Source organism: Triticum dicoccoides, chromosome 5B (genome assembly GCF_002162155.2).
Source record: "Triticum dicoccoides isolate Atlit2015 ecotype Zavitan chromosome 5B, WEW_v2.0, whole genome shotgun sequence".
Classification (NCBI taxonomy): Eukaryota; Viridiplantae; Streptophyta; class Magnoliopsida; order Poales; family Poaceae; genus Triticum; species Triticum dicoccoides.
This window is the reverse complement of record NC_041389.1, coordinates 490,759,347-490,774,993: the sequence shown is the minus strand read 5'-3', so window position 1 is coordinate 490,774,993 and position 15,647 is coordinate 490,759,347. Positions and strand designations below refer to the sequence as shown.

Here is a 15,647-nt window from a genome sequence, read left to right as displayed (position 1 = left end):
ATGCACCCGCAAGAAGAGCTGGGCCTACGTCCACAATATGCCTATGCTTGTGTTCAGCGGAGCCGTTCTGTTGGTGCGCGTGAGGGCAAGAAACATGATGGGAAATGCCAAGCTTTTGAAAGAACGAGTTTAGTTTCTCGTACTCGCCACCCCAATCAGACTGGATGACAATTATCTTGCGATCAAACTTGCATTCAACAAGTACTTGAAATTTCTTAAATACTTGGAAAACATCAGATCGACGTTTGGGAAGATAGATCCAAGTGAATTTGCTAAAATCATTGATGAAGCTAACATAGTAAGTATGTCTACCAACCGAGGAGGGTGCAGGACCCCATACATCAGAAAAAATAAGTTGGAGCAGCTTGGTAGAAATACTAGTAAAAATATGATATGGCAATTGATGAGACTTTTCCTTTTGACAAGAATCAGAAATAGTATCGATACTACGCTCACCAACACATGGGAGCTTATTATTTCTAAGCACTTGTTGAACGACATAAAAAAGATGGATGTCCTAGTCTAGCATGCCACCTGTCCGGAGAGATTTTGATGACACCAAAAACTTGTTTATTGAAGCTTCTGAACTCGGAAAAAGGGGGGTAGAGTCCATGCACGCATCTAACGCGATAGAGAATTCTCGGTGTGACCCGATCCTTGATCAAAAAGAAATAGGGATGAAATTCAAGAGAAACTTTGTTGTCAAGAGCAATGCGATGTACTGAAAGAAGATTTTTGGCAGTTTGTGGAACATGCAAGATGTTTTTAAGATGAATGTCACGATGAGGGGTTGCAATAATTGAATGACCAACATGAGTTATCTCCATACCTTCTCCATTTGCATTGTGAACTCGATCTTGCCCGGGGTACTTGTCATGCATGGTCAGCTTGTCCAGCTCATGAGTTTTGTGATTGGATGCGCCGGTGTCGGCGTACCAGTTGGTGTCCACACCATAGGACGATTCGGCGGCGGGGGCGACCTTCTTGTGTTGGGAGTTGTAATCAGCATAACGCCAGTCACAGTCCTTCGCAATGTGATTATCTTTCTTGCAAATTTGACACTTGTTAAAGTATTCATCATACCCTTGGAAAGGACGGCGATTGTTGTTGTTGTTACGGCGCTGGGAGTTGTTGTTGCCGCGCTGGTTGTAGTGGCCGCCGCCACCACCGCCGCCGTGCTGGAAGTGGCCACCAACACTGCCACCACCATGCGGATAGGGAGCACCGCCACCACCACAGTCGTTCTGGAAGTGGGCGCCGCTGCTGCCACCTGGACCGCCATGATATCCCCCCCACCACCACCCTTGGGAGGGTTCTGAGAGGGTTTGGGAGGCCCTCGACCTCGATAGGCGGCGTTGGCAGAAGATTTGAAGGCGCCGGGGCCAGTTCCTTGGAACAGCTCAAAGCGCTGATCGAAGTTTGAGACCATGCCAAAGAGCTCATCGGTGGAGACATAATCAGTTCGCACATCTAGAGCAGCGATGATGAAGGAGATGAGTCCACCCTCGCCGATGGGCTTTCCTGCTGCCGCGAGTTCATCAGACAGTGCCCGCATCTGCCCAAAATAGGCTGCGACACTGAGGGAACCCTTCTGGGTATTGGAGAGGGTAATACGGCAGTTGTTGATGCGAGACTTGGATTGGGCTGAGAACATGTTTGCCAGGGCGGGCCAGATGGCGTGAGAAGTCTCGAGGGAAGCAACTTGCACCAGGACTTGTTTGGAAAGATTTCAGAGCAAGTATGCAACGATTTGTTGATCTTGGATGAGCCATGGGGTGTGAGCGGGTTCGGACCGATCTGATCCTTCCCGTCTGAGGATTTGGTGGTGATGGTTTTAGGTGGCTCGGGTAGGGTTTCATCAAGGTACCCATATAGCCCTGCTCCCATGATCTGGGAGCGAGCTTGGGCTCGCCAGAGGATGTAGTTGGTACGTGTGAGAGGCTCGGAGATGGTGTTGTTCAGGCCGATGGAGAGGGGTTGGCTGGAGGAGGCCATGGCGCCGGAGATGGGAAGGTGGGAAGGGTGCGGGCGAAAAAATTGTTGTGGGCGATAGGATGGAGATGATGATCGCTAGATGAGGAAGAGGGAGGCTCTGATTACCATGTTAGTTTTGTGTAAGCGTCTCTACCCTCATACAGAGGGCCGCGTGGTGTATATATTGATTGGGAGAGACCCATCTCTCAATAGGTTACAACCGAAGAGATATTACAGGAGGGATAAGAGAGAATAACAAGAAAAGAATCCTATCCCTATACAATCACCTTGGCGCACAAGGCAGCCTCAAAGGCGTGACACAAGTTACATGTTTAACAACGTAGATCTACTTTTAAATCTCAATCGCCAATATTTATGGTTAACACAAAATCAACAGATATAAATAGATGACGTATGAAGAAGTATGAAAGCCTCCTCTCTTTAATATTAGGTAAAGATTTTCTCAAGAACAGAACAGTGCTCTGTTGCTTTACAATCTGAATATCCTTAACCTAGAGAGTAGACTACAGCAAGATGCTTGAAAGGGAGGCTAGCACGGGGTTATGGGGGAGTGGGAAAATGTCAATATGTGCTGCCTCTGGTCGTTTCTGTTAATCCTTATCTTCCGTAATTCAATGAGGCCTGGATCTCTTCGAGTGTTTTTCCTTTGGTTTCAGGCACTAGCCTTGCCACGAACAGTATAGTGACCAAGCTCGACGCAGAGAACATGAAGAACGTCCCTGTAAGGCACAAGACAGCAAGGAGAGCACATGTAAGTGACAAAACTGCCTACATATATATGGTGTGATTAGTTTCTGTTCTAATATGACAATCTGCTTCTGATGCCCCTACTTTGCTTATTTACCTGTGTTGGAGAATTTCTTTTCATATTTACCAAGAGAAGTGTAACGGCTGAAATTCCTAGTTTTTCCCTGGATTGCTTACTTTTCGACATAGCTAAAAGACTAATTGGAAATCACTAGTCTTCTCTTACTTTTCTACATCTTTGGAGATAGATATGTTTGTCACTACTGGAGCTATGGGACGGAAAACTGAAATGAAGAGCTACAGTGTTGTGTTAGTGCCATTACCTGCTGCGCTCCAGTCCATGAGGAAGTTAAACGAGTAAGAGACCGCGAAGGAACCAAGCCAGCTAATGAGGGTCACCAAGCTTCCGCCGAGTGCTTTGATGTTAATCGAGAATATCTGCAAAGCAATTAATCCAGGAGAAAGGGCAGTCGCTTTTGTAGTTCTATTGCAGATTTATCAATCCAAAACAAGTTCTGATTATTATTATTCTTTACCTCAGACATGACAACCCAAGGGACAGGGCCCATTCCAATTGAGTATGCACCTATATATACCTATGTCAAAAGCAGTATCAGCAGGAATGATCAACATTCAGAAGATGCACTTTTCGAAATTCATTGCAATAATAGAATACAATGCATATAGGAGTGATATATTCCTTACCAGGATGCCGGAAAGAGCCAATGAAGGAACCCATTGTAGGAATAATCCGTGCGCCTAAAAGATTATTCATCATTCACGTTACAGACATAACAACAAACAAAATAAGTTTTCCTTGCCACAACTTTTCTCCTTAACATTATCTTATGATAATCCGCCAGTCTCCCATATGTTCCCAAAAGTTTCATAAGAACTTCTCTACTACTATATGGTTAGGAAAGATGCTGTTACCTTGAGGTAGAACGATATTCCTGTCAAAAAGCAGCCCAAGAATGTTCCAGATGCGGAAACCTGTATAAATAGGAAGCTCAAAACAAAATTCAACCTAACATTCTTTCTTTGTATACATTAGCTAAGCTTTGTATCATCTTATACCATTAGAAGAACCCTTCTTCCACTCCTATCCATGAGAATGGCGCCAAACAATGTAATAGGAATCTGAAATGATCATGGTTATAAACAAAATTTCGTACTAGTAATTAGAAAAATTTATGGAAAACAGTGTATCGCAAACCTGAATAATGCCAATTAATATGGTTCCAAGTTTTCCAGAAAATCCTGAAGTTGAGATGAATCAACACATTTCATGCAGAACTGTTAAAAAGAATGGCACAATGATGATGATATTTGCATACCTGCAGAACTAAAGATAGAGCTTGCATAAAAGCCTACACCATTTATCCCTCCCAATTGCTGGAAGATCATCAAGCCAACACCCGCCTGTGCACATAATATCAGAATGATATTCCAGGTTAGGAATTATGAGAAAATTCATATGATCAAATCCCAAATTCAGTGCGCAAATCATGATGACATTTTAAAATGAAGTAGTAGTCACAGTGATTTCTTACAGTGACCGCATATATATTTGTGCCAGAAAATAAGTCCTGCACCCTGGCCTTTGGGAAGCTTTGGAGGGATTCAATATACTCCTGGATGAAATGATCATTTTGAGTATAATTCTCTTTGCATATACTATTATTATTGAATACCCTATTATGTACAGGTTATTAGGACAGAAAGCTAACTTTGATCTCAGTGGCCTCTTTAGATATGTCAGCATTCTCTCCACGCAGCATCTGCAATGAGGTGTGGAATTCTTTCTCCCTTGCAACCTGAGCCTGTAAAAAATGTGCAGTGCTATTCAACATACAAATATATGTATCATGAAATGACTAAAGTCAAAGGTCATCATATTAGTTCATGAGTACTGTTAAAGTACTTTATACTTTCCATTCTAACTTTTGCTGGCAAAGGGAGGTTGTAAGGTGATTTGTAAATCACCACTAACCTTTGTATTATTAAAGCAAGAAAACCATTGAGCAAACAGATCATTTTCTCCCCCCGATAAATTGAAAACCCTTATGTTTCACAGAACATTCTCCAAAGACTCTGAAGTTCCTTACCAGCCATCTTGGTGACTCTGGAATGAAGAGAAGCCCTACTAAGAGGATAACACAGGGCACTATACCTGCACACACAAAAATTTCTAAGTATTTCCATCCAACATGAAATTAAAAGATAACCATGTTTATATGGGTGTGAAGACAAATTACCAACGAATACCAAATTGCGCCATGTAACCAGCGCCCCTATTATGTAAGTAGACGAACTCCCACAAACGATCAACAACTGCACATGCGTAACCAGGTGGTGGAAAGTGGAAACTATTAAAACTTACGAAGTTAAATGTTTTTTTTAAAAAAGGAGGATGACCCCCGGCCTCTGCATCTAGGCGATGCATACGGTCACTTTATTAATTATTTACGAAGTTAAATGTGGATTATGGAGTTTTCGTCCTATAGTTATAAACCTGGTTTAAAGTTGCAAGGCCACCCCTGAGATCCTTAGGCGCTATTTCGGCTATGAACACAGGCACCTGCAGTATGCAGCGCAACATTGGCACACTAAAACTGTAAAACATGAACATGTACAACTGATACAAGATTGAGACACAAGAGACTCAAGACTCAAGAGTGTATGCTGAACTAATTCAGTGATACATACCACATAAGAAAGAACACCAGTACAAAAGCCCAGCAAGGTTCTTCCAAAATAGAGCATAGTAGCACCCTGTACATTAGAACATCAAGGTAATATATCGGTAGGAAAGCACAAGACCTGGAATAACTTCACCAAGTAATTAACAGACCTTAGCGAAATGTATAGAAAGCCAACCAAAAATGCAAATAGTAGCTGCTATCCGCATGGTCTGTGACAAGCAAAACAATAAGACACGGAGAGAAGATGAATGTGAAATAAAAACACACAAACTAGCCTAATTAATAATGAAGTAAAAGTACACAGGCTACCATTTTACGTCCAAGAGAGTCTGCTAAGCGTCCGCTGGTAACAGCACCAATCATTGCCCCGATAGTCAACACAGACCCAAAAATTGCGAACTGCAAGGTTTAGTTGGGTCAGAATAGAGAAGATTAGAACTGGAGAAAAAGAAATCCTGCATAACTATATGGCTGACAAATAATCATGTTACAAACCTCAGCGATGGATAGTCCAAGTTCGTGCTCTATTCCCAACTGAGTGGGTGCAGAATAGCCAACCTGAAAAGGTACTCGGATGAGTAAACAGATCATCTCTGTCCATAATCATAGATAGCACTATCATGTGTGACACGATAAGATTCTTGGAAAATTAAATCTTGTACTGCATGTGCTAGACTGTAGCTAAAAGATGCTGCATGTGACACAATAATATAGCCCTATCAAAATCTGGTCAACTGTCCAGATCAGAACCATTCATGTTGTGCAAATCCATCCTCGCAGTTTTGCAGAAGTAAAATGAAAACCAAAATGCTTGTGCTTTTGTAAACTAAACCTAATGCTGACGGTAGAAGGGAAAATAACAGTGTACCACATTCATGAACTTTTTGAATCCTAATGAAATTTTGTGGGATTCCGCAAATGGATACGATATGAGTCGGTCAGCTCCCCGGACAAGAAGTTGCTGGCGTAGTATAAACTTGCTCATCCATCTCTCATCACCTTTTAGGCACACATCTGTCTCCTTAATTTTCGACGCACGTCTAGCTGAATGCACTGTCGGCACTTTTGAAGCGACAGAAATTAAGAGGGAGGGTGGGCTTACGCAGGTGCCGAACTCGAAGGAGCCGCACACGGCGACCGCGGTGCTGAACAGGACCATAGACAGCGACCCTCCCTGGGTCTTGGCATCCTCCTTGCGATCATTCCGGTGGAGGAGCGGCGCCGTCGCGCCTCCGCTGCCGGAAGCAAGCGCCCTGCTCTCGACATCACCGGAGGCCCTCGGTTTCCCCATCCCGATCTAGGAGCGGGGTGTAGAAGAGCAAGAACAAGAGTGGTCAAGAATCAAGATTGGGCAGGGACGAGTCTTGTTCGGGTTGGTTCTTGGGGTAGCTATTTATACGCGCCAGCCCACGTGGTGCTGGCGGTGGGCCAATCCTATGAATAGTCTTATCTTTTTATTTGAGCGGAAGGGCGTCAAACAGGGGAGCTCCTATATTTGGCGCATTTCCTCTCTGTTTAATTCCAACAAAAAGGTTTGCGCGCGAAGCTTCAAACTCGACATCTCTTTATTCAGACAGCAGAGCACTAACCACTAGTAGGAGTCTAGGACGCTACAACACAAGTGCAACATTACTACTTTTTCCTTTTTATTCTCTCCCTAGTCCGCGGAAGCCCTGGTTTTGGGAAGCTTCAAACCTGTTTTTCCCGGTTCGCTGGTCAATTTCTGTACGGTTTTTATTATATTTTTTCCACTTTTCCTTTTTGTTCCTTTTTCTTTTTACTTTTTTTCGTTTTCTTAAATTCATGAACCTTTTTTTTTCAAATCCATGAACATTTTTTTCAAAATTAATGATTTTTTTTCAAAATTGATGAAGTTTTTTTTTTCAAAAATGATGAACTCTTTTCAACTTTGTGAACTTTTAATTCAAAATTCATGATTTGTTTTTAAATTGATGATCTTTTTTCAAATTTGTGAAGTTTTCTTCAAAATTGTTGACTTTAAAAAATTTGATGAACTTTTCCAGATTTGTGGAGTTTTCTTCAAAATCGATGAACTTTTTCAAATTCATAAACTTTTTAAAAGTTTGTGAACCGTTTTCGAAATTCATGAACTTTTTGAATTCATGTTTTTTCAGAGATTTTTGGTTTTTTAACTCAACTGTTGACTGGGCAATAGTCGGACCGGCCTAACACTTTTTTCGTAACGCCGGACCGGTCTAACCTGGTGCCCGCTCAGCCACTCGCTCGCTAGCTGGCCCGGGCCATGAATGCTTATGCGTGAGCGCTGGTTGGTTTACCGGGCGCAACAAGCGAGAGCAAGTAGTTGACAAACACTCCTTCGAGAGCCTCTCAACGATCATTTGGGGTGGACTGAGAGCGTGTCATTTGGCGCGCTCTCAGCCGCCGCCGCCATGTGTCACGCTCTGGCCGTTCCCTTCGAATTTTATTTTTTCGCACGCGTTTCCTTCTTTCTGGACTGGTTTTTCGGCTTTTTGCTCCTCTACCTTTCTTTCTAAGCTTTTGGACAAAATTCTTCAAAAAAAGCATTTTGCATGAAAAAACGCGTATTTTCTTCCGCGAGAGGCACAATTTTCCTTTCGTGAGAGGCATGGATTTGCTTTCGCGAGAGGCGCGACCATGCCTCTCGAAAACAGAAAAAACACATTTTTTTTTGCTTTCGCGAGGGGCACGGCCGTGCCTCTCGGAAACGAAAAAACATGTTTTTTTTTCATGAGAGGCATGGTTTTGTTTCTGCGAGTTTGATTCCGCGAGTGGCACGGTTGTGCCTCTCGGAAACAAAAAAGCGCATTTTCTCTTTCATTTTTTCTTTCGCGAGAGGCATGATTTTGCTTCTACGACATGCCTATGGGAAACGGAAAAATAACACATTTTTTATATTTTTTTCCTTCCACGAGAGGCATGGTTTTGCTTCCACGAGAGGCACGTACGTGCATCTCGAAAACAGCTTTTAGAAAGAAAAAAGATGTGTTCCCGATTCGAGATTTAGACGCATGGTTTAAGAGATAAAACATTATGAATAAACAGGCCTACGAAAAAAGAGAAAAGTCCCTGACTGGAGAGGTGGATGTGATCTTTGGAAGGAGTACTCCTCAATTAATGCCCCCCCCCCCCACATGGCCCACGTGCGGCGGCCCATGTGTGGGGTGCGAAAAAGTGGGAAATACCTTTTTTTTGCTTATTTCTGTTTAAACTTTGTTTCTGTTTTTAAAATAATTCCGAATTTCAAAAAAAGTTGCTAATTGTGAAAAGTTCGTGAATTCAAAAATTCCTCATGATATAAAAAATGTTTGGGAGATGAAAAAACCTCACGGATACAAAAAATGTTCACCAAAAATAAAAACAAGTTCTTGGATTCAAAAAATGTCCGGGATTTCCAAAGAGTGAACATTTTTTGAATGTTAATGAACATTTTCTTATTTTGTTCAAAAATGTAGATTTTCTAATAATGACGAACTTTTTTGTATTTGATGAATAAATTTTGGACTCAATGAACATTTTGAACTTGACGAACAAAATTTGAACTCAAGAACATTTTTTTTTTGAAAAAATTGATGGACAAATTTTGATTTCAATGAACATATTTTGAATTTGATGAACATTTTCTGAAATCTATGATTTTTTTGGAATATGATTAATATTTTTGTCATTCTGTGAACAAAAGTTTGAATTTTGATGAAAAAAAATTAAATCAGATGCTAGAAAATATTCATAATTAAAAATATTGTTCATCATTTGAAAAATGTTCACGAATTTTAATGGCGTTTCATAAATGAAAAAAAATTATAAATCTTTTTTAATGGAAACTTTTAGAATTTGATGAACATTTTTTAAATTTGATGAAACCTTTTGTATTTGATGAACATTTTTTTACATTGATGAACACTTTGGGAAATCGATGAATAAAAAATATTCGGGAATTTGAAAAGGAAGTGCGTAAAAAAATGGAAAAAAATAAAGAAGAGGTAAAGATAAAAAATGAAACATAAACTGAAAATAAAAACGAAAAGAGAAAAATAAGGAAAAAAAAGAAAAGAAATTCAAGAATGGATGGCCCATACTTACACCCATGTGCGAGGGGCTGGGGGTACGTGCGAGGGCAACTAGTTAACGAGCGCTCCTTCGGGAGCCTCGCAACGATCAGCGCTACTTGGCTTGCTCTCAGCCATTTGCCACGTGTCGCGCTCTGGACGCTCCTTCAGATTTTATTTTTTTATTTTTCCGCACGCGTTTTCTGCCTTTTAAACGGTTCTTTTTGGTTTTTTCAACATTTTGGTTTTTCACCAGTCTTCCTTACCTCTTCGATCAAAAGAAAATTTCAAAAGAAAAATATTTTTTTGCGCGAAAAAACGTGTTTTCTTTTTTTCCTTTCGCGAGAGTCACGGATTTGCTTCCGCGAGAGGGACGGGTGTGCTTCGTGAGAGTCACGGCCGCGCCTCCTTGGAAACGAAAAAAAATGCATTTTCTCTTCTTCTTTTTTTCCTTCCGCGAATGTCACGGTTTTGATTCCGTGAGAGGCACGGTTATGATTTCGTGAGAGGCACGGGTGCGCCTCTTTCGCAACTAGTGATTTCGGGTACGCGCATTATAAAATAGTCATGGTTTGGAAACGAAAAAATGTTCATAAACTCGCATAAATAGGCACGGTTTGGAAACGAAAAAATGTTCATAAACTCGTCAACTAGTGATTTCGGGTACGCGCTATGTCGCAAGCCAGCGACCTACACGCCATATAGGAGCCACCGTCAAAATAGTCATGGCTTCGCTTAAGCGAGCCTCCAGTTGGGCCAACCCACGTACGGATTCACGTGATGTTTTTGTACGGTCTATTTTCCATGTCTTTTTTTTTCTTCTGGTTTTTCATTGTTTTTGTTTCTTTCTTCCTTTCGTTTTTATTTATTTTATGTTTCCTTTTTCTGTTTAAGTGTTTTCTTTCTTTTTTCTTCTCTTTATATCAAGAAAATGTTTATCATATATTGAAAAAAATCTTCACCATGCATTATAAAATGTCCATCATGTATTAAAAAATGTTCATTATGTATTTGTCAATTTTTCAATGTTATTTTACAAATATGCTCACTGTATTTTAAAATTGTTCAATGTATATTAAAAAAACTTCAGCGTATATATTCATCTTTTAATAAGGTGTTCGGAAAAAGTCAGCAAAAAATAGGGCGCTACAGTGATCCGAATTGTATAGTATCGTTTTGCTACTGTACCGAAATGCTATAGTGTTGATTAAAGTTATAGTGTGTCTACTCTCTTGTTCTCCTCCAAGAAATCACATTTTGGACTTACTGAATATTTCTACTATGAAAATTTTGGCTATCGATTGTTATAACAAAAAATGGATGTAGTAAGTTTATGTATGTAAAACCTGTTCCAAATTTAGGGAATAGACACTTATTCAATTTTAATGAACATGCTAGTTACAAACAATGAAGCTTAACCTTATGTTATTATATTATTAACTTGACTTATGTGACTTACTTTTGTATATAGATATACTGTATAAGCTTTCAAAGACCTTAATGACTAATAGTAGACTGCAAAATGAAATGTATGCTCTAGTTATAATATTTATTCAGTTAATGAAAGGGCATGTCTCTCTCTAATTGGTTTTGATGTTGATGACAATGAGTTTTGTGGACTAACCATGTGCATTGAGCATTTCAGAGATTCATATCTATGGCACAAGACAGTTTTATTCCCCTTAGTTAGGAAAAGAGCGAAGATGGGTTCTCCGACATTTCTTTTCTTTTGATTTGAGTAGTAGGGAATCCGTACTATTAAGAGAAGGTCCGCATTGGAAAGTATGATGGATTCAACACGTACACAACCTATATGCACCCACGGTACCTTCCCCAACTTTGGAGCATTCCTTACGTTCTATTCTGGCTTTACGGGTATCTACCAAGCGGCATAATACCGCTGGTACCTACGGTAGTACTGCTTGTGTGATACTTCCGTAGTTATACCTCGTCTACTACCGTGAGGGTCTCTGTTCCCCTCTGGTAATATGCAGTAGTACCGCTGGCACCTGCGGTAATACTGCTTGGGTGGTACTTCTGTGGTTGTACCACGTCTACTATCATGAGGGTCTCTATTACCCTCTGGTAATTCACGATAGTACTGTTGGCTCCTACGGTAGTGCCGCTTGTGCGGTACTTCTGCTGTTGTGCCACACATACTACCATGGGGGTTTCTATTACCCACCTGTAATTGGTGGTAGTAACACTAGCTTGAGTCAGTAGTACCACTCCGGCAGTACTACCACGCCAGGTCTGAGCTGGTTCTCGGTGGGTCTCTGTAAATTCCATGTATTTAGCGGTAGTACCACTTGATCACTTCCAGAACATAATGGTTGGATTCACCTACCCACTATATATAGTGAGTCTTCTTCTCCACGAAGACACACTTCTTCCTTCTCGTGATTGACTACTCTTGCGGTCTCACTCCGAGATCATTGGAGCTAGAACACGAAAGACAATTGGATCAAGCACAAATTCTTCAAGGCTATCATGCCTTTCAACAAGAGTATGTCATCCGTGATCCGTCAAAGATGAGACTTCCATGCCTTGCCCTCTAGTGACGTGTTGGATGAGTTTATTGCTATGAACATTTTGAACAAGACCGTCGACAACACATTTGCTCAAGTTCAACGCTCAAAGAAGACCAACCTTACTTTGAAGGTCAAGGTAGTCCAAGAAGAGTAAGAAGAAGAGTGTTGCCTCGAAGACACCAAATATGCTTACTATGAGCACATGAATCTTGCGTCAAGGCAATTTTGGGACAACAAGAGAAACTCTAAGGTCTACTATTCGAAGAACAACTCAAGTGGCTCTAAATCCAAAGGCCAACGTGTTAGGACTTGCTACAATTGTGGGAATGTGAGTCACTTCATCGCGGATTGTCCTTATGAGAAGAGGGAAGACAATGGAGGCAAGCTTATTCGCAAGGACAAGTCCAAGTCTTTCCTAAGGAAGAATACCAACTACGCGAAGAAGGTACCACAAAAGGGTTTGGTGGTGCACGAAGAGTACAACTCCGATGATAATGATGCTAGTGGTGAAGGGGTTGCAACGGCCTCCGTCGGCATTGCCACCTCTCCATCACCAAAGGTGTCCCTCTTCGACTCCCCCAACTAGAACTCCATCACCACCCACAAGTGATGGTTTCCTGGATTAGGGGATGCTCACCACGTTGGCCTACCATTCATGGGCGTACTCCACATGGAATCCTCCGAAGACTTGGCGTATACTTCAGGACATTTCTAAATGATTGGCATGTTTATCCCTAGTTGTAGCCGACATACTTGTAAACCCTAGATACCCAGGTGCCTATATAAGCCGAGGGGTTTAGTCTGTAGAGACAAGTTAGACACAATCATACGATCTTGAGGTAGATCATCCTGTACTTTGTACTCCATACACAAAATATAAATAGGAGCAGGAGTAGGCATTACCTCTTTGAGAGGGCCCAAACCTTGGTAAACGCCGTGTCCTTTTCTCTCATGTTATCATCTGGCCAAGATTACCACTTCGGGACCCCCTACCCGAGATCTGTCGGTTCTAGCACCGACATTGGTGGCCCATGAAGGTCCCGCTGGGTGGTCACAAAGACTTGAGGGCTCATCTTCGGATCAATGTCGACATCGGCCGTTGGAAGACTTTTCGCCCCGGATAGCTTTTCGCCTTCGGCAGCATTCTGCTGCATGTAGGTTCGACTGGCCACCTCAACCAAGTTGAGAACCTCGCTTCAGGCCAGACCATCAGGTTTGGCAATCTGGAATACACCATGGATTCTAGTGGCAAACTTGCATTTTCGGATTGGGTGTTAGACCAAACCGAATATCCTACCAACATCGCCGCCCCTGGCACCAGAATCAATCTCTGAGTAAGGCCTCGGAGACATCCATACCTCGGCTCCCGCTTTGAGCTTGGAATCGAGCATTACCCTATTAGGTCAAAACTTGGATCCGACCACCAAAACCCCCAAGGACATGTCAGGTGGAACCTCGGGCAAACTTCAATTGTATCCCGCCCACAATCAAGATATGGGTGAGCACGATATCACACTTCTGAACGAGATGTTAGGTCATATTCAGAATCTTTCATTCTTAGATGGTTATACCTCAATCTACGACCGGATCTGGGAGAATCCTGGAGTGGGTGGAATTTTCAACCCATCCTCTACCTACCTAGTCGCTATCGTTGAGGACTTAACTGAGGTGCTAGGATACACCTCCGAGGAAGAAGCTGACATGGACGAAGATGCCGGCTATATGTGATACTCAACTTCACCAACTACCGCTACTAAAACCGCACGTGGATCGCTACCTCCACCTATGACGTCTACATGGTGGACACCCCCCAAAGATGGAGAGGGGAGCGAGAAATCTCCCTAACATCGATGTAAGGGCCATAGTAAAAGCAATGCCTGCAATGGCGGAGCAAGCAATGGTCGGACCATAAACAACGACACTGCACTAAGAAAAAAAAATACTTCGGTGATAATATGTGTTTGTCACAGTAGGTCACCTTTACTGTGACGCATGTACATCCGTGACGATTTGATGAAAGAATCAAGATAGTCATACATGTGTTGTCGTAGAAGCGTTCCATGACAACACTCAATTTATTGTCATGGAAGTGTTCACTTTCGTGATGATAAATGTCACGTCATGGAAGTGTTTTCGTCAAGGGTAACCAACACGGGGCATCCACCATAACGGGTCACTATTAAGCTATTGGGTGCCGGTTTTGGATTCGATACCCGTTAACAACCCCGACCAATGGCGATTTTCCACTTGTCAAATTCTCATTTGCCAACGGAACCACGTGTCGACTCGGCGTTATGACAGATGTCATCCGTCCACTGGACGGGACGCACCAATGAAATGTCGACACGTGGAATGACCCAACAGTGGCCCATTTAGGTTAAGAGGGCCGACCCAGCCAAAGGCCCACGAGATTTTGTAAGATATTAGTGGGCCGGTGATGACGCAGAAGTAAGAGTGTCTAACCCAACGAGGAGCACAAGGAAATGACAAGCGGTTTTTAGCAATGTATTGTGTGCAAGAACTGAAATTATCAGTAACAGATAGTTTGATAGCAAGGTAATTTGTAGCGAGCAACAAGTAGTAACGGTAACAAAGGTGCAGCAAGGTAGCCCAATCCTTTTTGTAGCAAAGGACATGCCAGAACGATCTCTTATAGTAAGCAAAGAGTTCTTGAGGACACACGAGAATTTCACCTAGTCACTTTCATCATGTTTGTTTGATTCACGTTCGCTACTTTGATAATTTGATATGTGGGTGGACCGGTGCTTGGGTGCTATTCTTACTTGAATAAGCTTCCCACTTATGATTACCCCCTCTCGCAAGCATTCACAACTACGAAAGAAGAATCCAGATAAATCTAACCATAGCATGAAACATATGGATCCGAATCAGCCCCTTACGGAATAGTGCATAAACTAGGGTTTAAGCTTCTGTCACTGTAGCAACCCATAATCTAATTACTACTCCACAATGCCTTCCCTTAGGCCCAATTATGGTGAAGTGTCATGTAGTCTATGTTCACACACTGGTACGGGTCGGTGCGATACAAACGGTTTTTAACCCCTTTCCGCGACGGCATTTGGAACCGTCGCCTAGTGAATGACGGCAATAGGGGGGTCCTTCCCACACGACCCAGAAACCGTCGGGGATAGGGACCCTACAATACTCCTTTTCATTTGTGGTCGCATTGCCATCACAGTCGGTATTCTGTGGTGCTACATTTATGATGTGCGGCCCATCACAAATGGTTCACTATTATAGAACGTGTATGATAAGCATACAATCACACACATTCTCTTTTCACAAACCATATGCAATAACTAATTAAGAAGATTAGCTAATCGTTGTACGAGTGTCGGATAGGATTATGAAATGTCGGACCATCGTAACATCGTCGTACATGACAACTATCACACATGCTATTCTCTGGTGCAACGTTTACGATGCATACTTCATCAGAAACAGTTTAGGGCGACCTTGGTATGGAGATCAGTGGGTAAGCTGCACGGGCAAACCGGCAGATGTTGACAATGGAGGTCTTGCGGCGGCGGCGAGGACCTTGCTAGGGTTTCGAGCGAGGAAGGGTGTGTGTGCGCGCGCGCACACCCGAGGAGGTTTTG

The 15,647-nt window shown here is 42.3% G+C and overlaps 1 protein-coding gene across 1 annotated transcript; it reads right to left on the bottom strand.

The window, feature by feature from the left end:
* Nucleotides 1–2,389: 2,389 nt before the first annotated feature.
* LOC119305867 (sugar transporter ERD6-like 16) lies at nt 2,390–6,803 on the bottom strand. Its single transcript, XM_037582268.1, has 18 exons — nt 6,550–6,803; nt 5,943–6,005; nt 5,757–5,846; nt 5,597–5,656; nt 5,452–5,517; nt 5,258–5,323; nt 5,001–5,076; nt 4,851–4,915; nt 4,473–4,565; nt 4,296–4,376; nt 4,080–4,164; nt 3,959–4,002; nt 3,820–3,882; nt 3,676–3,735; nt 3,448–3,501; nt 3,279–3,338; nt 3,066–3,180; nt 2,390–2,714 (listed from the first exon to the last, which is right to left on the bottom strand). Exons 1-18 carry the CDS (start codon nt 6,736–6,738, stop codon nt 2,593–2,595), a joined length of 1,452 nt encoding a protein of 483 aa, XP_037438165.1. The 5' UTR covers nt 6,739–6,803; the 3' UTR covers nt 2,390–2,592.
* Between the last annotated feature and the right edge of the window lie 8,844 nt (nt 6,804–15,647).

Excerpts from the sequence above, each read along its gene's own strand:
- LOC119305867 (XM_037582268.1), bottom strand. The coding sequence starts at position 6,738 with ATGGGGAAACCGAGGGCCTCCGGTGATGTCGAGAGCAGGGCGCTTGCT. Across the intron at positions 4,003-4,079 it reads CTCTATCTTTAGTTCTGCAG|GATTTTCTGGAAAACTTGGA; the intron begins GTATGCAAATAT and ends TCTCAACTTCAG. Across the intron at positions 3,502-3,675 it reads GAATATCGTTCTACCTCAAG|GCGCACGGATTATTCCTACA; the intron begins GTAACAGCATCT and ends ATAATCTTTTAG.